At 44.4% G+C, this 25,258-nt stretch overlaps 1 protein-coding gene across 3 annotated transcripts in view; it reads right to left on the bottom strand.

Moving 5' to 3' along the window:
* Nucleotides 1–18,172: 18,172 nt before the first annotated feature.
* The window catches only part of GNPAT (glyceronephosphate O-acyltransferase), a 34,707-nt gene continuing 27,621 nt past the window's right edge, over nt 18,173–25,258 (bottom strand). For 2 of the 3 annotated variants that reach the window (XM_030935519.1, XM_030935520.1), the window contains 7 exons: nt 24,685–24,927; nt 23,306–23,385; nt 21,959–22,099; nt 20,705–20,804; nt 20,527–20,620; nt 19,838–19,899; nt 18,265–18,563 (listed from right to left, as the gene is read on the bottom strand). In XM_030935519.1, the coding sequence (XP_030791379.1) occupies nt 18,520–18,563; nt 19,838–19,899; nt 20,527–20,620; nt 20,705–20,804; nt 21,959–22,099; nt 23,306–23,385; nt 24,685–24,927 (764 nt within the window). In that variant the 3' untranslated portion in view covers nt 18,265–18,519. Of the gene's footprint in view, nt 18,564–19,837; nt 19,900–20,526; nt 20,621–20,704; nt 20,805–21,958; nt 22,100–23,305; nt 23,386–24,684; nt 24,928–25,258 lie in introns of all 3 variants that reach the window. The other variant, XM_010374052.2, reaches the window with a different exon arrangement.

Below are 25,258 nucleotides of genomic sequence, written 5' to 3'. Positions count from 1 at the left end.
CTTGACTCTTCTTGCGCTTTCTAATTTACTGTACATTTTACTTATTCTTCGCTGCCTATTATTCCCCCACTGAAGTATAAACTCTGTAAGGGCAGGAATTTTGCTGGATAAGAAACGTGCTGAAGCAAGTGCCCTGCTTCAGTGATGAACAGGCCCGGGAGGGTCAGGGAGATGCAAGCAGAGGGTCGAAATTTTTTTTTTTTTTTTTTTTTTTTGAGACAAAGTCTCGCTCTGTGGCTCAGGCTGGAGTGCAGTGGTGCGATCTCCGCTCACTGCAAGCACCACCTCCTGGGTTCACGCCATTCTCCTGCCTCAGCCTCTGGAGTAGCTGGGACTACAGAGGCGCGTCACCACACCCGGCTAATTTTTCTATTTTTAGTAGAGATGCAGTTTCACCACATTGGCCAGGCTGGTGTGGTCTCGGAAAACTTCTTTTTAAAAGGCTGCCCCATAAATAATTCAGGCTCAACGGTCCTTGGGTCCTCATCACAAGTTCTCAACTATGCCCCCGTGGCAGGAAAACAGCCAAAGATGATGGTAAACAAATCAGCGTGGTTGAGTTCTAAAGTTCCAATAAAAAAACAACTGACAGGAGCAGGCAGTGGGTGATTTAAAAAAATATATATTGACAGGAACAGGCAGTGGGCGGGATCTGGCCCCAGCCAGTGCTTCCTAGCTGAAATGCAGGTGATGTTCCAGCATAGAAGGAAGAAAACACCAAGATGGGGACCAAATAACAGTATGGAAGAGGAGAGATTTTAGTAAGTATAATAAGGATCCAAAAATCTGAAAATGAAGCCACAGAACAAGAACATTACAACCAATCTCATTTGTAGATATTTGTTTATTTATTTATTTATTGAGATGGCTTTTCGCTCTTGTTGCCCAGGCTGGAGTGCAATGGCACGATCTCGGCTCACTGCAGGCTCCATCTACCAGGTTCAAGCAATTTTCCTGCCTCAGTCACCTGAGTAACTGGGATTACAGGCATGTGCTACCACGCCTGGCTAATTTTGAATTTTTAGTAGAGACGGGGTTTCACCATGTTGGTTGGGCTGCTCTCGAACTCCTGACCTCGTGATCCCAAATCATTTGTAGATATAGCAAAGCCACACATGGACACATTGGAAATCTGCACATATTACTGGCCACACTGCCTCAGGAATGCACGTGATAAGGTTAATGCCCACTCTAACCGAGCAAGTTTTTAACACGTACATCTCCACTCCACTCCATAACCAGCATCATGATTGACTAGTCAAAGGTCAGAAGCACTGAGACAGGCAGGAATGCTGACGCCACCTGATGGTGGCTGCACCAGTTCCACAAGGTAACAGAAAGACATATACAAATTCACCACTCTTCCCCGCGGACATCAGTAGAAAAAATATTATCTCAGTAGCTTTTCTGTACATGACCAATACTGTGGTGGAAAAAATAAATTAAATTATTTTCACAATAGCCATCCAAACACAAAATACCCAGGAATAATTGTAGTACTAAAAAAGTATGCCGAGCCAAAAAGAAAGCTATCTAACTTCACATTTAATGACTAGAAGAAACATATCCCATGTTATAAAGAAGAAAGCACTAATATTGCAAATTAAAATGCACAATAGATGTACTTTTAATCAATACCACAAGTTTTGGGTATGATTTTCTTTTTTGTTGGAGGGGGATGTGATTTTAAGGAGCTGAGAAACAGATCTGGGGCCGGGTGCAGTGGCTCATACCTGTAATCCCAGCACTTTGGGAGGCCACGGTCGGTGGATCATTTGAGGTCAGAAATTTGAGACCAGCCTGGCCAACATGGCGAAACCCCATCTCTATGAAAAATACAAAAATTAGCCGGGTGTGGTGCCGCCTGCCTGTAGTTCCAGCTACTCGAGAGGCTGAGGCAGGAGAACTGCTGAAACCCGGGAGATGGAGGTGGCAGTGAGCTGAGGTTGTGCCACTGCTCTCCAGCCTGAGCCACAGAGTGAGACTCCATGTCAAAAAAAAAAAGAAAGAAAAGAAAAGAAAAGAAAAAAGAAACAGATTTTGGAGAGCCCTGGAAAGGAGACGGACCAACCCTACCAATAACTGCCTTATCAGTGGGAACCTGATGCCAATGCCTCAGTTGTTTGAGCCCCACTGGAGCCCCTGGCCTTCCTTGCCACAGCACCAGGATTCTCCCTGTGAGAACTGTCTCTGCTTAACCCATTCTTGCAGCTCCTATGTAGGCACTTAGGCACTCCCTCAGGCTCCAGAATGAATACAGCCCGCAGACAAGAGGCATCTTTCTTCTATCTGTTCATGGACCCAGGCAGTTCCAACACGAGGTTCCTGGAGGGGAGGTTTGCTCTCGGGCTCAGTAGCGAGAACCCCAGCCTAGAGTGGCCAGTAGCTCTCTTGGCACCTGAGGAAAGCAGGCCTGAAAGAAATCCCACTCCCACAGGTAAGGTGTGCAGACCTCCGGCATGGCCCAGCCGTCCTGCCATCAGGAATTCATGGCCTCATCTAAAGCCCTGCCTTTGTGAGGGGTGATCTGCTGGAGGACTGATCTACTGACCTGCTTCTAACTATTGGGGTCTGGCAAAAGTGAGATGAGGTCTCAAGAGACAGACCGTGACACATTCTCTGAGCAAGCCAGCTACCACAATGTGAGCTGCCCTACTGGGGGCACCCACATGGGAACAAACTCAGGGAGACTCCAGCCACAAGCTCACTGGACACTGAATCCTGCCAGGAACCAGGTAAGCTCAGAGGTGGGTCCCAACATAGATTAAAGGAACAGAAATGAGGGCCCAGAAATAAAGCCGCACATTTTAAGCCATCTAATTTTAGATAAAGGTGTCAAAAGCCCACAACGGGGAAAGGACAGTCTCTTCGTAAGTGGTGTTGGGAAAACTGGACATCCACATGCAGAATGAAATTAGACCTTTATCACACACCATACACAAAAATGAAATCAAAATAGATCAAAGATGTAAAAGTAAGACACTCACGCCTGTAAACTTTGGGAGGCTGAAGTGGGCAGATCACCTGAGGTCGGGAGTTCGAGAACAGCCTGAACAACATGGAGAAACCCCGTCTCTAGTAAAAATACAAAAAAATCAGCCGGGTGTGGTGGCGCATGCCTGTCTGTAATCCCAGCTACTCAGGATGCTGAGACAGGAGAATTGCTTGAATCTGGGAGGTGAAGGTTGCAGTGAGCCAAGATTGCACTATTATACTCCAGCCTGGGCAACAAGAGCGAAACTCTGCTTCGAAAAAAAAAAAAAAAAAAAAAGAAAAGAAAAAGAAAGTAAGACCCATTCGTAACCAGCTTGGCCAACATGGTGACACCCCGTTTCTACTAAAAATACAAAAAATGAGCCAGGTGTGGTGGCAGGTGCCTGTAATCCCAGCTACTAGGGAGGCTGAGGCAGGAGAATCACTTGAACCTGGGAGGCAGAGGTTGGAGTGAGCAGAGATTGCACCACTGCACTCCAGCAGACTGTCTCATGGAGACAGAGCGAGACTCCATGTCAAAAAAAAAAAAAAGTAAGACCCAACACTATGCAACTATTAGGATAAAACATAGAAGTAAAAGCTCCATAACATTGGTGTCAGCAATGATTTTTTGACTATGAGCTCAAAATCATAGGCAACAAAAGCAAAAATAGACTGATGGGGTGACATCAAACTAAAAAGCTTCTGCACAGCAAAGGAAACAATCAACAGAGTGATGAGCAACCCACAGAAGGGAGGAAAATATTTGCATACCACACATCTGATAAAAGGGCAAGATCCAAAATACATAAAGAACTCAAACAACCATATAATAGCAAGAGAATAACCTGATTTTTAAATGGGCTAAAAACTGAATAGACATTTCTCAAAAGAGACATACAAATGGCCAACAGGTATAGGACAAAATGTTCAGCATCACTAATCATCAGAAATGCAAATCAAAACCACAACGAGATAGCACCTCATTCCTGTTAGAATTTCTATTATCAAAAAACAAAAGGTAACAAGTGTTGGTGAAAATGTGAAGAAAAGGGAACTCTTGTACCCTGTTGGTCGGAATGGAAATTAGTCTAGCTATTATGGAAAACAGTATGGAAGTTACTTAAAAAGCTCAAAATAGTCCAGGCATGGTGGCTCATGCCTATAATCCTAGCACTTTGGGAGGCCAAGGCATGCGGATTCCTTGAGCCCAGCAATGAGCCTGGGCAACATGGCAAAACCCTGTCTCTACAAAAAATACAAAATTACGTGGGCATGGTGGTGCGCACCTGTAGTCCCAGCTACTAAGGAAGCTGAGCGGTGAGGATCACTTGAGTCCAGGAGGTGGAAGCTGTGGTGAACCGTGATGGTGCACTCCAGCCTGCATGACAGAGTGAGACCTCATTTTAAAAAAAAGACATTCAAAATAGATGACCATATGATCCAGCAATCTACCACCGGACATGTATTGAAATAAAATGAAGCCCAGTGTGGTGGCTCATGCCTGTAGTCCCAGCACTTTGGGAGGCCAAGGCAGGCAGATCACCTGAGGTCAGGGGTTCAAGACCAGTCTGCCCAACATGGTGAAACCCCGTCTCTACTAAAAATACAAAAATTAGCCAGTCGTGGTGGCGCATGCCTGTAGTCCCAGCTATTCTGGAGGCAGAGGTGAGAGAATCGCTTGAACCAGGGAGGCAGAGGTTGCAGAGAGCCGAGATCTCACCATTGCACTCCAGCCTGGACAGCAGAGCGAGAATCTGTGTCAAAAAAAGAAAGAAAGAAAATGAAATCAGTGTGTCGAAGACTTTTTTTTTTTTTTTTTTTTTTTTTTTTTTTTTTTTTTTTTTTTTGAGACGGAGTCTTGCTCTGCCACCAAGGCTGGAGTGCAGTGGCCGGCTCTCAGCTCACTGCAAGCTCCGCCTCCCGGGTTCACGCCATTCTCCTGTCTCAGCCTCCCGAGTAGTTGGGACTACAGGCGCCCGCCTCGTCGCCCGGCTAGTTTTTTGTATTTTTTAGTAGAGACGGGGTTTCACCGTGTTAGCCAGGATGGTCTCGATCTCCTGACCTTGTGATCCGCCCGTCTCGGCCTCCCAAAGTGCTGGGATTACAGGCTTGAGCCACCGCGCCTGGCCTGTGTCGAAGACTTAATTTGCACACCTATGCTTTTTGCAGCACTATTCACAAAAATCAGATATGAAAGTAACTTAAGTGTCCTGTGGTATAATACACAAGAGAATGCTATTCAGCCACAAAAAAGGGAACCTGCCATTTGCAGCAACTGGGTGAATTTGGAGGACATCGTTAAGTGAAATAAGCTAGGCATAGAAAGACAAATACTGGCCAGGCACGGTGGTTCATGTCTGTAATCCCAGCATTTTGGGAGCTCAAGGCGGGTGGATCACCTGAGGTCGGGAGTTTGAGACCAGCCTGACCAACATGAAGAAACCCCGTCTCTAATAAAAATATAAAATTAGCTGGGTGTGGTGGCGCATGCCTGTAATCCCAGCTACTCAGGAGGCTGAGGCAGGACCTGGGAGGCAGAGGTTGTGGTGAGCCGAGATCGCACCATTGCACTGCAGCCTGGGCAACAAGAGCGAAACTCCATCTCAAAAAAAAAAAAAAAGAAAAGAAAGAAAGACAAATACCAAGTGATCTCAATTCCATGTGGAATCTAAAAAGATTGATCTCATAGAAGTTGAGAGCACAATGGTGGTTATAAGGCTGGGCTGGCTGCAGGGAACTGGAGATAATTTCGACAAAGAATACATGTTTAGAGTTAGAAGGAGCAAGCTAAGGACGTTTACTATACAGCACAGTGGTTACGATGATTAATGGTTATAGATTGTATTTTTGAAAATACAATAGATTCTTGAAATCTCTGAGCAATGTATGTTGTATTTTTAACCACAAAAATGAAAATATGTGAGATAATGCATGTTAATTAGATTTGACCCTTCCATAATACATATACTTCAAAACATCATATTGTACATGATAAAAGCATACACTTTTGTATGTCAATTTATTTTATTATTTTATTTTTGAGATGGAGTTTCACTACTCTTGTCACCCACGCTGGAGTGCGGTGGTGCAATCTTGGCTCACTGCAACCTCCACCTCCTGGGTTCGAGTGATTCTCCTTCCTCAGCCTCCCAAATAGCTGGGATTACAGGCGCCTGCCAGCATGCTTGGCTACTTTTTTGTATTCTTAGTAGAGACGGGGTTTCACCATGTTAGCCAGAATGGTCTCGATCTCCTGACTTTGTGATCTGCCTGCCTTGGCCTCCCAAAGTGCTGGGATTACAGGCATGAGCCACCACGGCCATGGTGCACTCTTTTTGTTCCATTCCTTTTATGGTGCTTTAAGCATTTGCATCTATTACTGGGTACGCAAAGTGCAGTCTGGGGCAATTGTCTGTTAGTGCCAGGACCCATTTATAACCTTCCAAGGTGACCAGCATGGAATGGCATAATATAGCTAATCTCAAAGCTCTGCCTCAAGGGCTTTCCCTGCGGGAAACCTGCCTTATAATCATCCAGGGTCTCTGTCCTTTCTGCTGGCAGACAGGACAGTTCTTGTTGGCACGTTATGCTTCTGAGGGTGTAGAAGAATAGGTGTCTACGACCACCCCTCTCTGCATTGCTACTGCTCCCCAATGTCCACTCATTTCATGGGCTCAGTTGGCCACCTTGGCTGTGCCATGATATCCACTTGGGGTTCCAGTCACTTTCCAGTCTGGGAAAAAGGTTCTTCTGATGGGCATTAACATGTCCTATTTAATGCATCCCTTAAATTCCCATAGTGGTTTCCATAAGGCCATGTTCCATATGGACACCCCTTTAACAATCCAGTTTTCCATCGTTCCTCTTCCTGACTACATAGCCAGCTATTGGCCAATGCCCATGAGTCAGAATGTACCTAGACTTCAGGGCTCTAATTGTTGTTCAATTCTTCCATCACTGCAAGGAAAACAGTATGCAGTTCAGCTCACTGAGCTTACTTGTTCTCAACCTCTTCAATTCATTTTACCATCAGTTGTTTACAGTGGGGAGCTTTCCAAACAGGATGCTGACCATCTACTTTAGAAGTGTTAATGTAAACCAAGGAGATTTTTATTGGTCAGTGGAGAGGTGTTCATGAGGCATCACCAGCCACATGTCTATAGGATGTGGCAGCTCCTTAGATGGTTCCAAAGTTGGTCCTAGAGGTAATGAGCCTACCTGCTTGTGAATATGATGCAAACCTCTTTGCATTCCTCCAGTATCATGTTCCTGTATAAACGATTTCCATTTTAATACAGAGTCAGCTCTTATGGGCAGTAGCTTCCTCATCAGTGTTTCTCTGACATCACCCAAGACATCATGGGTATGTCAGATCTTCAGAATATTTAGTATCCTTCAGTCATAAGAACAGTTTCAGTTAATACCCCCCAAATAGCAACCCAATAATTGTCTCCAAAATGACACATACCATACTGTCCCATCTGGAAATTTTCTGGTCCAAAATTCAAGTGCTCACCATTAGGCAGCACTCGTGGGCTTTTACCAGAGACTCTAGTCTGTGGAAATGATATTTCAGATACAGGTGTCCCTGGGTATCTGTGGGGAATTAGTTTCAGGACCCCTCCCTAAGGGGATACTAAAATCTCAAGGGGTTGAAGTATCTTTTTAAAAATGACCTAGTATTTTCCTATAATCCATGCACATCCTTCCTTATACTTTAAACCATCACTACATTACTTACAATAACTAACACAGAGCAAACGCTATGGAAATAATTGTTCTATTATTATTATTATTGGAGACAGAGTCTCGCTCTGTTGCTGCAACTTGTCTCCTGCTACAGCCTCCTGAGTAGCTAGGACTACAGGCGCCTGCCACCAAGCCCAGCTAAGTTTTGTATTTTAGTAGAGACGGGGTTTCACTGTGTTGCCCAGCCTGGTCTTGAACTCCTGAGCTCAGGCAATCTGCCCGCATCGGCCTTCTACAGTGCTAGGATTACAGGCATGAGCCACTGTGCCCAGCCTGTTTTATTATTTCTAAAATTTGTATTATTTTTATTGTTGTTTTTATTTTTTTATTTTTTATTTTATTTTATTTTATTTTTTTATTTTGAGGCGGAGTCTCGCTCTGTCGCCCGGACTGGAGTGCAGTGGCCAGATCTCAGCTCACTGCAAGCTCCGCCTCCCGGGTTTACGCCATTCTCCTGCCTCAGCCTCCCGAGTAGCTGGGACTACAGGCGCCCGCCACCTCGCCCAGCTAGTTTTTGTATTTTTAGTAGAGACGGGGTTTCACCGTGTTAGCCAGGATGGTCTCGATCTCCTGACCTCGTGATTCGCCCGTCTCGGCCTCCCAAAGTGCTGGGATTACAGGCTTGAGCCACCGCGCCCGGCCTATTGTTGTTTTTAAAACATTTTCCAATCCTGGATTGTTTTTCAGTTTCTGGTGTGATTGTGGCATTAGCAATGTAGCATATTAACACAGTAGTAAAGTGGTGAATTCAAATAACCATGTGGCAATACAATGTAGTAAGCTGGGCTCCTTCCCACATAAAGGCAAACTGTGTTTGACTCTTTTCTAAGATTGTGATGAAAAACATTTGCCAGACATCCTATTTTTTTGCACTATGGAAACCATATCAGGAACTGTTGGTGCTGTAGGCAGGACTACTTTATTTATTTATTTATTTATTTATTTATTTATTTATTTATTTATTTTTGATTTTTTTGAGATGGAGTTTCAATCTGTGGCCCAGGCTGGAGTGCAGCGGCGCGATCTCGGCTCACTGCAAACTTCGCCTCTCAGGTTCAAGCGATTCTCCTGCCTCAGCCTCCCGAGTAGCTGGAACTACAGGCGCAGGCCACCACACCCAGGTAATTTTGTATTTTTAATAGCGGTGAGGTTTCACCATGATGGCCAGGCTAGTCTCAATCTCCTGACCTCAGGTGATCGCCCGCCTCAGCCTCCCAAAGTGCTGGGATTACAGGCGTGTGCCACTGCACCTGGCCAGTACTGCTTTATTCAAGCCTGGAAAATCTACTGTAATCTTGATGAGCCACTTCCCTTTTTCATGGGCCACACGGGACGTTTGTACAGAACATTTGTTAGTACCAGCACTCCACCTTCTTTTTTTTTCTTTTCTTTTTTTTTTTTTTTTGAGACAAAGTCTGGCTCTGTCGCCCAGGCTGGAGCACAGTGGCGCGATCTTGGCTCACTGCAACCTCCGCCTCCTGAGTTCACGCCATTCTCCTGCCTCAGCCTCTTGAATAGCTGCGACCCTGTAGTCCGCCACCACGCCCGGCTAATTTTTTTTTTTTGTATTTTTAGTAGAAACGGGGTTTCACCATGTTTGCCAGGATGGTCTCAATCTCCTGACCTTGTGATCCGCCCGCCTCGGCCTCCCAAAGTGCTGGGATTACAGGCGTGAGCCACCGCGCCCGGCCCAGCACTCCAGCTTCTAACATGTCAGCGATTAAAGTGGTATTCTCTTTTGTCTACTAGGATTCATCTGACACTGTCAAATTAACAAGCTATGTGGGCTCAGATAATTCTATAGGTTCCCATTTAGTATGCCCAATTAATGATGGCAGAAGGGCAAACTTACATACCTTTGATTTTATAATACTAGGAATGGGAAGTGCTCCCAGTCAGACATGATTCCATCTAAGAATACACTTAGGTAGAGGAGACACAAGCACTTCACATGAAGTCCTTTCTAATGTTCCCATTTTCATGCAAACTTTCACCTTCATCTCACAATCTTTATATCCCCAGATGCTCCCTAGCAAACTGTCACCCAATTAGGACTTCACCAACAGGCTTTGATAACAATGCATTGGGATCCTGTGGGAAGGACTCTCGGAAGTTTTTCTCCGCCCCATGTCCATTATCCTCACACATATGAACAAGCCCTGTGGGACAAGTTCCATGGGACTCCTGTGCAAAAGGAGCTCACGGAATCACACTGAGGCAGGAGATCAGCAGGACTTGTTTTCTGAGCACTGGTCACAACCCAGCTGATTAAAACAGGATCTGATCAAAAAGGATGCAGTAAAGAAACTGGCCAAAACCATCTAAAACCAAGATGGCAACAAAAGCAACCGCTAGTTGCTCTCACTGCTCATTATATGTTAATTGTAATGCATTTCCATGTTAAAAGGCACTCCCACCAGCAAATGTTTACATTAGTTTACAAATGTCCCCGCCATGATGCCCTGGGAAGTTACTTTATATGATTTAAAAGGGGAGGAGCTCTCAGTCCTGGGAACTCCCAACCTCTTTTGTAGAACATTCGTGAATAACCTGCCCCTTATTTAGCTTATACATAAGGAGTAGCTAATAAACACAGCTAGCCAGCAATACCTGAGTGCTGCTTTGCCAAGCTGAGATCGTGCCATTGTACTCCAGCCTGGGTGACAAGAGTAAAACTCCGTCTCAAAAAAAAAAAAAAAAAAAAAGAAACTGATAAATCATTCTACCTATGAGAGTTCCCCATGGATATCAAAAGTTGAACAAGGCCCTGCACCGTGGCTCACGCCTGTAATCCCAGCACTTTGGGAAGCCTAGGCGGGCAGATCGCTTAAGCCTATGAGTTCAAGACCAGCCTGAGCAACATGGCAAAATCTCATCTCTACAAAAAAATACAAAACCTTAGCTGTGTGTGGTGGCCCACTCCTGTAGTCTCCGCTATTCGGGAGGATAAGGTGGGAGGATCATCTGAGCCTGGGGAGGTCGAGGCTGCAGTGAGCTGTGATTGTGCCACTGCACTCCAGCTTAGGTGACGGAGTGAGACCCTATCCCAAATAAAATGAAATAAAAATAAAATAAAATAAGCTGAACCAATTGCTTTGTCTCTGCTCTCAAATCGAAGCAGTCAGAAAACTCATTTCCATTTAACACAGCAGAAGTAAGATTGCACATTCTAAGAAAAGTTTAATTCTATGCATTAGCTATTTATGGAATTGTTTCCTTTTTGTTCTCAGTATTTAAATGACCCAGTTTCCAAGTAAAGCATGGGTTTCAAGTCTTAAGAATCTACATGGAAATAGAAAAGGATTTACTGGATCCCAAATCCATTTGCTTTCCCCGAGATGATTATATTCTTTCCTCCAAGCTTCCTGCTGTTTCATGGTCAATAGCTTCTAATAGGTTTCTCTCATTTCCCAACTCCCACGAGCCATTCTCCATCTGGTTTTGTTCCAGACAATGCAAAAGGTGCTAGTTCGAGCTTCCTGAAACTCCCATGCAAGTGAGGTGTGGTCTCCAGGGTATAGCTCTTTGTAGATCTGGCCAGGTGCAGTGGCTCATGCCTGTAACCCCAGCACTTTGGGAGGCCATGGTGGGCAGATCACTTGAGGTCAGGAGTTCAACACCAGCCTGGTCAACATGGTGAAACCCCATCTCTACCAAAAAATACAGGAAAAAAAAAAAAAAAAAAAAAAAAACACCAGCCAGGCATGGTGGCAACACTTGTGGTCCCAGCTACTTGGATGGGTGAGGTGGGAGAATCGCTTGAACCTGGGAGGTGGAGGTTGCAGTGAGCTGAGAAAGCACCACTGCACTCCAGCCTAAGCAATGGAGTAAGACCCTGTCTGGAAATAAAACAAAACAAAAACTCTTTGTAGATCAGTATAAACAGGCACTCAGGGGCCCTAGTGGTCTTCCAGCCAGTCCCAACCATTCTGGTGCAGTCTGCCGCGTTACATGTAGATGAAAATTTTCCCCGAGAGGACAGATTGATTTTTCAGAAGACTACCTACTAAAAAAATCACAATGAAAGTAAAAACAAGAAAAAAAATTAGAACCGCCATTTTTTTGACAAAAGAAGTACTATGTGTGCTTTATTTATTTATTTATTTATTTAGTATTTTTAGTACAGACGGGGTTTCACCATGTTAGCCAGGATGGTCTCAATCTCCTGACCTCGTGATCCGCCTGCCTCGGCCTCCCAAAGTGCTGGGATTACAGGCGTGAGTCACCGCACCTGGCCTATTTTATGTTTTTAAAGACAGGGTCTTGCTTTGTTGCCTAGGTTGGAGTGCAGAGGTGTGGTCATAGCTCACTGCAGCCTCCAACTCCTAGGCCTAAGTGATCCTCCTGCCTTTAGCCTCCAGTGTAGCTAGGACTAACAGGCATGAAGCACCATGCCTACTTAATTTTTGTTTTTATGGAGACAGGGTCTTGCTACAGTTGCCTAGGCTGGTCTTGAACTCCTGTCCTCAAGCATTCCTCCCGCCTTGGCCTTCCAAAGCACTGAGATTACAGGCATGAGCCACTGCATCTAGTCTGTATGCTTTAAATTGATGAGCATCTTTTTCTAAAAGCAGGCAATCGAGAGAAATTTGGCTAAAACACTGCAAGTTGATACTTATAAACTGAAAGTCATTGGAAGAGTGTTACCTGACTAGGCAGATCAGAACCTTAACCTGTAGGAGGTGAAGCCAAACAATTTGTGCCACAGAACCAAGAAAGACTGAGGGAATTGGATGTACTAGGAAGGCAAGAGTGTGGGGAGGAAGACTGCTTGGAAGTCTATGTAAGAGCAGTCAGCAGTCAGCCCTGTGAGGAACCTGCCCAGCTCACCCCACCAGGCAGCTCCTCCTCCACGTCCAGAAGACTTGATGCTTACCCTTCTGACCCTATGCTTGTATTCACTAAGCACAGCTAGGCACAGGGGAGTGCTGACAGTCATTATTTATTTCATGCAGGATGGAAGATTCCTTTCTGGAAAATCTGACTGGCCAAATAGAAAAAGACCACAATGTAGTGAAGTTTGGGATCTCCTAAGGAAACTGCCAAGTCCTTGTCCTAGTACCCTACCTGTGCAGCCCACTATACGGGAAGCCTACAACTCAGTAGCCTGCTTTGAGTGTCTCCCTCCTAAGTGTGAATGAACAGGAGAGACCACAGGTACTTGGGGGGCAAAGTCAAACATGAAAAGCAAAACTTGAAAACGGAATTGCAAGAGAAAAGAAAACTTCCACAAAGCATAAATATTATCAGAGAGATAAAAATATATTACATCCATAAGAAAACAGGGTGTTAGAAAATCAGAAGCCAGTGCAGGATGTCCAAAAATATAAAATAAATATTATCAATAAAGAGGAGAGAAAACAGAAGGGGGCCAATTATAAAAGAAATAATACAAGGTTTCCTAGCACTGAAGGACACACACCTATTATAAAGGTCCATTGAGGGCCCAGAATAAGAATTTAAAAGACCCACATAAAGCACATCCCTTGAAATTTCAGAAACTATAAGAAGAGATTCTAAATGCTCTCCAAGAAAGCAAATAGTTTATGTTCAGGAATCTGAATAGCTCTGACCTCAAAAGAACTTTAGAAACTAGAAGACAATGGAGAAATGCTTTTCAAAATTCTGAGGGAAAAATATTTCTAACCTAGAATTCTATACTCCACAAAACTACTAAACAACTAACAGAGTGGGGAAAAGATACTTTCAAGCATTCAAAGTCTAAAATATTGGCTGAGCGTGGTGATTCATGCCTGTAATTCCAGCACTTTGTGGGGCTAGGGTGGTAAGACTGTTTGAGGCTAGGAGTTCAAGACCAGCCTGGGCTACATTATGAGACCCCCGCCTCTACAAATAAATAAATAAAATTAGCTGAATATGGTGGTGCACACCTGTACTCCTGGCTCCTTGGGAGGCTGAGGTGGGAGGAGCCCCTTGAGCCTAGGAGCAAGATCCTGTCTCAAAAAAAAAAACAGGTCAGGTGCGGTGGCTCACGCCTGTAATCCCAGCACTTTGGGAGGCTGAGGCGGGTGGATCACAAGGTCAGGAGATTGAGACCAGCCTGGCCAACATGGTGAAATCCTGTCTCTACTAAAAATACAAAAAATTAGCTGGGCATGGTGGCGGCACCTGTAGTCCCAGCAACTTGGGGGGCTGAGGCAGGAGAATCACTTGAACCCAGGAGGCGGAGCTTGCAGTGAGCCGAGATCGCGCCACTGCACTCCAGTCTGGCGACAGAGCAAGACTCGTGTCAAAAAAAAAAAAAAAAAAATCGATTTTCTACCTCACATTGAATGATTCCATTTTATTGGTGGGAGGAAGGGAGGAGGGAAGAGTTGTGATTCCTACCATGGCTCAGCTGAACTTGGAAGGTGGTAGGTATCTGTGAGTGGGGTGCTGGAGCCATGAGCCACCATATAACGTTGAACAGCTGGCCGGGGCAGGTTGTGAGTGAAGGATGCAAACGCTAACGGCTGTACCAACCACCCTGAAGGCATCCGATCTCATTTTCTCTCAGAAGCCAAGCAGGGTTTGTCCCAGTTGGCAGCAGTAGTAGTGACAGATTATGCTTATTGCCAAAGAACAGTTTCAAACATTTTACCTAGAGCTATGATCTGAATACCCCCAAAAGTCATGTGCTGAAACTTAGTCCCCATAAAGGGGGCCTTTAGGAGATGATTAGGCCATGAGGGGTCTGCCCTCATCAATGGGATTAGTGCCTTGTAGAAGGGCTGGGGGGACCCAGCTTAGGCCCTTTCTGCCACTTCCGCCCTTCTGCCATGTGCGGACAGACTGTTCATTCCCTCTGGGGGATGCAGCAACAAGGGGCCGCTTTAGAAGTGAAGACCAGGCTCTCACCAGACACCAACCCTGCCGGTGCCTTGAGCTTGGACTCTCCAGTTTCCAGAGCTGTGAGAAATAAATTTCTATTCTTTATAAATTACCCAATCTCAGGCATTTTGGTTTAGTAGCACAAATGGATTAAGATATCTACACTTATATTTAATCTTCCCAACAACTGTAAGAGGTGGGTAGGTATTAGTATCATCTCCATTTTATAGGAAGGAAAGCTGAGGCTTTGAGACTTTGTGCGAGTGAATTACACAAGACCACATAAGGCTAGTATATAGTAGAGTTGGGTCAGGCTCCACATACTGCTTTCTTAGCTACTACTTTATATTGTATTTGATGGGGAGATGGTCTTGAAAAACAAGTTGCTGCAAGTTTTTTTTTTTTTTTTTGAAACAGAGTCTTGCTCTGTCACCTAGGCTGGAGTGTGGAGTGCAGTGGTGCGATCTTGGCTCACTGCAACCTCCACCTCCTGGGTTCAAGCAATTCTCCTGCCCCAGCCACCTGAGTAGCTGGGATTACAGGCACCCACCACCCCGCCAGGCTAATTTTTTGTATTTTATCTTGGCTCATTGTAACCTCCACCTCCTCGGTTCAAGCAATTCTTCTGCCTCAGCATTCTGAGTAGCTGGGATTACAGGCACCTACCACTATGCCAGGCTAATTTTTTGTATTTTTAGTAGAGACGGGGTTTTACCACGTTGGCCTGGCTGGTCTCGAACTCCTGACCTCAAGTGATCTGTCTCAGCCTCCCAAAGTGCTGGGATTACAGGCGTGAGCCACCACACCCAGCCTGCAGGCTTTCTTTCTACTTACTTCAAAGCAGTGGCAGCTCCAGAATTTATAGACAGTAGGTAGTGGAGGGGCATAAGCCATGTTTTTTTTTTTTCCAGACAGGGTTTCACTCATCACCCAAGCTGGAGTACAGTGGTGCAATTACAGCTCACTGCAGCCTTGACTCCTCAGGCTCAAACGATTCTCTCATTTCAGCCTCCTGCGTAGCTGGGAGTACCGGTGTGTCCCATTACACCCAGCTAATTTTTGTATTTTTTGTAGAGACGAGGTCCACTATGTTGCCCAGGCTCGTCTTGAACTCCTGGGCTCAAGTGATCCTCCTGCCCTGGCATCCCAAAGTGCTGGGATTACAGGCCAGAGCCACTGCCTCTGGCTAGCAATGTGGTTGAAAGGTATGGGTGTGCGTAGGAGCAGGTCTGGGGTGGGGGACAGAGTACATACTTTGAAACTTGGTAGCATAGTAAGCATGCTATTCTTTCACCATAATTTTAGGTTTATTTAAAGTGTCTAGAGAGGGCGGTTAATAACAAAATTTAGAAGTGACAAGCTCTGCGCCCATGCCTAGAGCTTCTTCTTCTGTTTTTTTTTTTTAAATGGAGTCTCGCTCTGTTGCCAGGTAGTGGCGCCATCTCGGCTCACTGTAACCTCCGCCTCCCAGGTTCAAGTGATTCTCCTGCCTCAGCCTCCCAAGTAGCTGGGACTACAGGCACCCATCACCACGCCCAGCTAATCTTTTTTATTTTTAGTAGAGATGGGGTTTCACCATATTGGCCAGGCTGGTCTTGATCTCTTGATCTCATGATCCGCTGGCCTCGGCCTCCCAAAGTGCTGGGATTACAGGTGTGAGCCACGGCCTCCGGCCACCTAGAGCTGCTTCTGCTGCAGAGCTTCATTTGGTTTTTGCTGCACCCCATTTTCCTCTCACCTCCACACTGTCTGCTTGCTTGACTAATGACAGAGCTAGCCAGGAGACAAGCCTAGCCACTCCCACCCAAAACTCCAAAGTCTTTGTCTAAACTTGACATGTGTTACAAACAGACCTAAAAGGAAATAAAGGTCATCTGACTCAGTCTTCAACACGTACATGCACAGCATGAGTGTCAGGGTAAAGAAAAATGAGTAACAAATTGGGTAATGGGGATTCATTCTAAGGCATGTCTACATTGCAAGAATTGGCCAGGGTCTCGGTCTCCCAATTGCCCTGGACTGACAGCTTCTCTCTCCCTGGAGAACAGCAGTTCAGGACCCCTGTTCAGCAGGCATGCCACACAGTCCTCAGCCAGGAACACTGTTCAACTGACTGCTCAACTTGCTCTCCGTCAATCTCAACAGACTGCCCCCTGGCTTCCCAAGAGAACCAGCCCAAGCAGAGCCACAGAGAGGGCCTCTTGGTTACCAATGCATGGAGAGCATGGCTCTCCAATCTCAATGTGCAGCAGAAACAGCCTGGTCCTGGGGAACACACACACATTGCAGGACCCCTGGATGCAGGTAATCCCAGAATCACACCTTAAGAGACTTTTCAGGCAGGGCTTGGTGGCTCACGCCTGTAATCTGAGCACTTTGGGAGGCCGAGGTGGGCAGATCACGGTGTCAGAAGTTTGAGACCAGCCAGACCAACATGGTGAGACCCCGTCTCTACTAAAAATACAAAAATTAGCCAGGCGTGGTGATGCACGCCTATAATCTCAGCTACTCAGGAGGCTGAGGCAGAAGAATCGCTTGAACCTGGGAGGCAGAGGTTGCAGTGAGACAAGATTGCACCACTGCACTCCAGCCTGGGTGACAGAGGGAGAGACTCCAGTCTCAAAAAAAAAAAAAAAAAAAAAAAAAAGACTTTTCAATAACTTCCCATGGCACTTCGATTTCAAATCAAACATTTTACAAGGGTTTCTAAGTCAACAAAATATGTTGATACTTGCAGCTACGCACTAAATTGTATCCCCTACTCCAAAATTCCTGTGTTGAAACCTTTAACCCCAATGTGCCTATATTTGGAGAGGAGTCTTTGAGGTGATTAACATTAGATGAAGTCACGAGGAGGGCCTTATGATGGCATCAGAGAACTTGTTTCTTCTCCGAGTATACCCAGAGGTCATTCTGAGCACACAGTGAGATGGCAGCCACCTACAAGCCTAGAAAGGAGCCTCAAAATGAACCTACTTTGCAGGCACCTTGATCTTGGACTTTCAGTCTCCACAAATGGGAGAAAATAAGTCTGTGTTTAAGCTGCCTAAGCTGTGCTTAAGCTGCCTAAACTGTGTTTAAGCTGTTGTGTTATGGCATCCTAAAACTGATTAATGCACCTGCCTCTGTCTTCAATTTCACTATCTGTGACTCTTGTTCCAGCCATGTTGATTTTTTGGGAGCTCCGGAACCTGCCCCAGGACGTCCTGAACACTACTCTCTCAGCACACTGCACTCCACTGTCCCTTCCTCCGTCACTCCAACCCTGCCACTCTAGGGGCTGGCTCCTGCTCAATCCAGTTCTCAGCTTACATGTCACTTCCAGAAGTGGCTACCTGCCAGGGTTTCTGGTGTTTACCTACTTACTCTAAATTTCTCTTCTCTTGATTTCTTACACATATTTATGGCGCATCACATAGCATCTTTTTGTTGCACATGCTTGACTAACTCATTTTTGTTAATTAAGGCCCTTGGGTGGCCAAAATTTAAAGTAAGTTAGCTAATTTATTAAATATCTCTGTCAAATTTGTACTTGTTTGAGGCAAGTTTAATTAAAGCAAGCTACAAAAAATGTAGAGATGCCCTTTTCAGTATTTTCTTTTACTATCCAGAGCTCTCAGTGATGTCATTCTTTCATTCAAAAGTCAAGTAAAAGCTTAATACATACAGTAAGCTGAAAAAGCGGTAGTGAAATCAGCTGAGATTTGCTTTTCCAAACATGTTTCCAAAAGTTTATTTTAAAACACACACATAGTGTCGGATACAAATGCCTTTTAACCATTGTGGTGGGGAAGAGTAGACTGACTGCTTCCAATGATCATCTCTTCCCTCTGCGTCCACTGTTCTCGGAGTCTCAGGGAGTACGAGAGGATGCTTCTCTTCCTTTTATTCCCTGTTTGTTGCAATGAGTTCTTCGATGACAGTAATTATGTGACCGAATTTTCCATAACTACTTGCCGATTATTAAAGTTTTGCAGCGGCTGGTTTTCCTATTGGTGTCTTACAACCTAAGATGAAAAAAGAGGAGCAGCTCATGAAATGATGCTGATTTTGCCCTTCCTCACACAGCTGTTCCTTGGGAGACTGTCCAGGGGAGGCGCTGGACACTTGTGCAGAGCTTCACAGGCTGGCTAGTACACATGGGGAAGCCAGCCCCCTCCACAAGGGAAGTGTTAGATGCTCCAAGAGCGGACGGTATGGCCAGAGCCACAGGGCCAGGGCCAGGAGTTGAACCCCGTCATGTTTTCTGAACTCCAGTCCAGTATGTTCATGCTCACATCACATCTGCTTTCCGTGATTAAGTAATTGATTCCGTCACCCTCACGGGGTGAGGTGTTTGTGGTTGTTGTAGGTATATACACCTCTTCAGACATGATATAAATAGGAGACTGGGATTTCGGCCTACATATTTTTTTCTACAAGGTCTAGTACTTCCGCCTTCCCGATATGCGTCAACTACCCCACTGCCCTTTTACCCTTTTCTTCAACCATTCTCCTTTTCCGTATGCCCCATTCTGATCTTCCACAAATCCCAACAGACATCTATTAAAGCTCTTCCATGCAGGTCTGACGATGTACTGAATTAAGATTAGGTACAAAAACAGTACTTGTAAGATGATCCACTCAACGACATCATGCTATTCAATAGGCAGATTATTTTTTCCAAATGTTAACACCCTCCTTTCTAAAATGGCCCCATCATTGCTAGGAAAAGCGTTCTTGACCCCCTCTGACCGTATCTCTGTTTATGTCAACACTCAAGGACTCTTATGTCAAGGAAGACAACACTCAAGGACTCTCTTTGGGCTGGACTATTTCTTTGTCGCTGTTAGGCTCGGATTATTCTGCCAAGGATGTGCTATCAGCCCCTAATTCTGAGTTCAGAAAGTCTACGTGATAGAGACACTGACTCTAATCCCTCACTTGGGAAAGAAGCAATGCCAGACAGACAGTGAGAGCATCAAACAGAGTGGAGATGAGGTATTCTCTCTGAGGCAAGGATGTGAAGGGTCTGGGCCTCTGGCCGAGGTCAGTCATGTTAGGGACTGACTCTACTGTGTAAGACTGCTTCTTTTATGCCTGTTGTGTTTTGTTAATTTTCTTTGTGCTTTCTCTTTAGCTTCCTTAAGAAAATTCTAGACTACATAAGTAATTCCCTGTTTATGTTAGAACTCTACTACTTACTGATCATTTCGATAAAGTATTTGGTGCCACAGTATACTTTCTTACTTTAATTCATCAACAAAATGTGAAAACTTGTATTTTATTAAACTGCACTTACCAAGCATTTCTTCTAATTTGGTTGTGGCAGGTTCATTCACATTAAATATACAGTTATTATTTCTAGGAGAAAATAACAAGCTTTATTATTACATAAACTCTGGGGAAAAGAAAACTTTTATATTTTGTTCCTGACGGTAGCTATTGTAAAACTACTTTTCAAGTGACTTCCTCAAGGCCGGTCCTAAGTAGTCCAAAGGCCTCGGGCTCCTGTCCCACCTCCTGGCTTCTTGCTTCATTCTTCTGACCACATAAGAGACATGACTGCCAGAGTTTACATATTAAGCTTTATCACTGTTAAATTCAACCACTTAGAAGAACATATACTTATATGTTTATACATACATATACATGTATCTATATATGTATTTATGTGTGTCTATGTGTATATACACTCATATGCCCACTACACTCCCAAAAATCTTTCTTGTAATTATAAATTTCAACATTAAAAGCAAAAATATTGGCCTAAAGTTCTTTCTTTCTTTCTTTGCTTCAGTTGCATTTCTATTCATAACCACATACAATTTTCCGGGTAACCTGTACTGAATTAACTAATTAGAGGAAGGACAAGGAAAGTGTAATATAACGTTTCCTGGATCATCTATTTCTACGTCTCTGGATTTTTAGCTCAAATATGATTGGTCTCCTTGTTGTTTGAGCACTCATGGGATCTTGTACAGTACTTACATCTTCTTCTTCTCCACTACTCCGAGCCTCACACAAGCTGCTAAGGCATTTTTCTGCACATCAGAAGATAATACATCGTAACACTGAGAGGTACCTAAAATCAGGGATGAGGAACAGTTAGTTGACCAGTTTTTATTCTCAACTAAAAGAAATCAACACCCACAGAGCAGTGACCGACCTTGATCGAGAAGCTGACTTGTGAATTTTCTGACTGCGGCCAAGTACTGTTCCTCACTGAAGTCGTCCTCTTCTTCACTCAAAAGGTACTTGCAAATTATCTGATTTTTTAAGAGGAAGGATGAGGGGAACAGAACGAGAAAAAGGATAGACAAATTCAACAGAATAGTAAATAACTTCACACTGCCCCTCTTAAGAGAAGGACATATCACAGCAGAGCAGCATAAAGACCCTCTAAGGAATGAGCACAGAAAAATCAAAGAATTTTTAGGACATCTCCTTTGAGTTTACATTTTACAATCAGAAAAAGGTTTAAAATAATAATGACATTTATTAAAGTATAATTTCTCACTTCAAGGGGTACAAGTTAATTACCATCAGCTTCACATCTCTTATGCTACTTGGGAAGAGAGGGGTCATATTTTAATAACTTTGCTTTTTTTCTCTACATACACCTAACAAAGTACCATGCCCTAAAATACTTGATGATTTCTACTGTAGAAAGGTGATTAAGGGTAGAACTAGCATTTATCAAATGCTCAGTAAGTGCCAGACTTTGGGCAAGGAGGCTGAATGAGTTATTTCACAGACCACAAGCACCAGGAAGTGGGCCCAGGTACCCAGAGCCAGTGCATGTATTCTACAAACAGAGCCAAGGCACAGCACCCTCTTCTCTCAGACGCATGGAAGTCCTTCCTACAGTGTGTGTTTCAGACTCCTTCTTGCCTGCTGAGTCCCGGCACAATTCCTGCTGGGCAACATACCAGTCTCTAACTACTTCCAAGAGCTCTGACAAACGCTTTCAGAACTTGCACTTGAACTTTTTCTTTCCAACATAAACATCTGGTAATCTGTAACTGACTTTATGTATCACTGAAGTCTTGCCTTTACTGAGTGCCTAGTATATATCAAATCTCGAGGTTACATATTGACTGACATGAAGACCTCGTTAAGACATGAGACACAGCATGACAGATGATGCTTGGGTGTAACTGTGGTCCTGTGAATGCTGTGCTCATGGCATCACTAAGCTGTTGTCCTCTTGGGTCTGTAACGACCCAAGCTTCCTCCTGAATGCAGGGAGCAAGGTCTCACTGGTGAGGTGAAATCACTGATCGTATTAATCACTCTCTCTCCTTCTTCCATTTGCCTGGGGAAGATACCTGCCCTTCAGACTGGAAATAAGCACAGGGTGAGAATGTCTTATTATATTTGATACGGGGGGCATGAAGGAGAACGTGCCAAATTTACATACCTGATAGCTTTCCACAAAAGGTTTAAAGAGTCCTATTAAAAATTCTAACACAGGATTTCCTTTCTCTGTAACTAGGATGTCTTTCGTAGTCACTTGTATGGCTTCACTTTTACAAAGCAGGTAACAGCCTTCTTCAAAGTCCTAGAGGTGAAGAGGAAGCCATAGTGCTCATCGAGGGTAATGGGCATAGTGCCCAGCTCAATACATGTACCCCTCATCTAGGTTAATGGGTACGCCTCCTGTCTCAATATATGCAGCCACATGCTCTCAGACAACAGAATACCAGCTATTTCCCCAACTTCCAGAACAATTCTGTCATGAGATAGTAGCCAGAGAAGCACTGTTCTACATTCAAAATGTTTTCAAACACACATTTCTGAGCCTTACAAATCACAACCTGGGTGACGGATTTTCTTTCACTTTGCAGAACCACTACTTAATTTAAATAGGAAATACATACAGCAAGTCCTAAAAATACTTAGAATTATGCTATGGTTAAAAATTTCCTGCATTCCTGTTTCACTCCCTACAGAATCAAACCTCTTATCCTTAAAGCACACAAAAACCTAACATGCCTCTCATCTACTCCATCACTTAACACTTCAACCAAGCAGCAGTCCAGTTCTGCGAGCCTGATGACTCCTCAGCTGTCTAGACCAGGCAGGATCCACCACTCGCTACTTTCAAAGTAAAAGGCACTTGCCTGGGTGACTCATTCTAACAACTTGCTAACAGGAAAATGAGTGCAGATTTTGTTTTGTTTTGTTTTTGAGACAAAGTCTCGCTCTGTCGCCAGGCTGGAGTGCAGTGGCACAATCTTGGCTCATAGCAACCTCTACCTCCCAGGTTCAAGTGATTCTCCTGCCTCAGCCTCCTGAGTAGCTGGGATTACAGGCATCTGCCACCACACCCAGCTAATTTTTGTATTTTTAGGTAGAGATGGGGTTTCACCATGTTGGCCAGGATGGTCTCGATCTCTTGACCTCGTGATCCACCCGCCTTGGCCTCCCAAAGTGGTGGGATTCCAGGCGTGAGCCACCGCGCCCGGCTGTGTGCTGATTTTTAAACGTTTACTAAAATAAAGTTAGTTTAGTTGCAATGGCCACACTGATAGTTCAAAGAATGACTCTCCTCTCACGAGATAATCCCTAAGTTATTAACTAAACTTGACCAAGAATCAAACTAGAGTCTGCTGAACTGTGAGTGCCCCAGTTTCTCTTGAAGTCTGCCCCACTTTGCCTTGAAGAAAGGGATGGCACACTGCCTGAGACATATCTGTGAATTCACCCCTAACATTTCTAGAACTCACACTGCAAACACACTTGCTCTTTGTTGGAAGCACTTTACCTTTAGTGTGTTTCCTGGAAGGAAGATGAACTCATCTGCAAAAACATCACGTAGGAAGCGAAAGCAACTGTAGACATCCTCTGGAAATAAATTTATTATGTAAAATTACAACATTGCCCTTTCAACTTTAAGGGAGTACCAGGAAGTCCTTACTATCACAAAATGTATTTCAAAGGCATATTTTATTCATGTAACAGGGACAAGAATTAAGTCCCCACAGGGAAGCTAAATTAAACCCAAATCTTATCTACAGAGCGAACTATGGTCTAGCATAGTTTGTTCTTTTTTTGTTTTTTGAGATGGAGTCTCACTCTGTCACCCAGGCTGGAGTGCAATCGTGTGATCTGGGCTCACTGCAACCTCTGTCTCCCAGGGTCAAGCGAATTCTCCAGCCTCAGCCTCCCAAGTAGCTGGGATTATAGGCGTCTGCCGCCACGCCCAGCTAATTTTTGTATTTTAATAGGGACAGGGTTTCACCATGTTGGTCAGGCTGGACTTGAAGTCCTGATATTGTGATCTTCCTACCTTGGCCTACCAAAGTGCTGGGATTACAGGCACAAGCCATTGCGCCAGGCCCTGGCATAGTTTTTAAATGACTGAATATAACCTACAACCAGTAGAAACTCAGTAAGACATCACAGTCCTTAGAGGCCAGGACACTTCATTTTTCCCTACCCCATGGCTCCCTAGTAGGGAAGGAAAGGCACTGATTTCTTAATTTCCCTCTATATTCGTATTTCCTGGTATCTTTACTGTATCTGTAGCACTTTTCCTTAGAATCACTGTGGAGCTTTGAAAAGCCAAAACCAAACACCAATGGCTGGCCCATACTCCAGGTCAACTGAAGAAACTTTGGGGTGGGGTCCACTCCCCTCGTAATTCTAACATGGGGCCTTGACAGAACCCCCTGGCCTTGACTACAGGCTCCTGTGAACATGACCTGTGCTGTACTCATTTTTACACTCCTAATGCAATTAGAATGAGACCGCGCATCTCTTGAGTACTCATCTACTGCTGACTGCTCACCTGCCCACCTGCCTTTGCTGGATCAGGGAGCTGGCACAGCAGAAACAGTGCTGCAGACCAGGAAGTAGAGAACTGTACTCAAATGCCAGATCCTTCAGTAATTATGAAACTTTCTAGGCCTCATTTTCCATATTTATAAAAGGAAAGGTTTAGATTATTTCCAGGTCCTCCCAAATCCAAAATTCTAAGCAGATGAACAAGTATTTGGGGAACAAAGCTAACTTTTTCTCAGTGATATGTCTGCTCTTCACTGGGGTGAGGCTGAACATTACAAGGCTTCAAATGTTGCTCCCTAAATGGAATGGAATGGTCAGACCTCTTCTAAAACTCAAGATTGCATTCCTGAAAATTACCTTTCCTGAACCCTGGTGTCATCTGCAATGCTACTGCTACTAAGGATGGACGGACAAAAATGTTGAGCAGCTGGTTCCTATAAGCTGAGCACATGAGGAGAGTGATGTGCTGGAAAATAAGTCCATCGACCACTTCTGAGTCTCCGGAGTCCACTTTCAGAATCACCTGGTCTCTGACAAGGCTGGTGATGTTGGAATGCAGAATAATGCTGGCCTGGACAACTTCTTCAGCAGGTTTATTATCTACACACAAAGACAATTCATTCAAACAAGATGGGTCACTGCAGGGAGTCTTGGGCCTAGTGGGCATTAACGTTATTAACAGTAACGTGACAGATGCTCATTTTCAAGTGACAGCTTTTAGTGTCTACCAATTATGGTAATGATACCAAATGTGAAGAAAATTTTAAAAGTACTATTTCATAAATAAATTCTTTTTCTCTAAGGATATGTAATATACTTTCTTACCCCAAATTTGTCAGCCATTCTCAAGGCACATCAGTTTCTACTCTGAAAATGAACACCACTTTTGTGTACTTCAGGAACCAAGGGAATCTAAAGTTTTGTAACAGCA

Source organism: Rhinopithecus roxellana, chromosome 8, assembly GCF_007565055.1.
Source record: "Rhinopithecus roxellana isolate Shanxi Qingling chromosome 8, ASM756505v1, whole genome shotgun sequence".
NCBI classification, from domain to species: domain Eukaryota; kingdom Metazoa; phylum Chordata; class Mammalia; order Primates; family Cercopithecidae; genus Rhinopithecus; species Rhinopithecus roxellana.
Note: the sequence above shows the minus strand (reverse complement) of the source record. Positions and strands in the feature narration are given on the sequence as shown.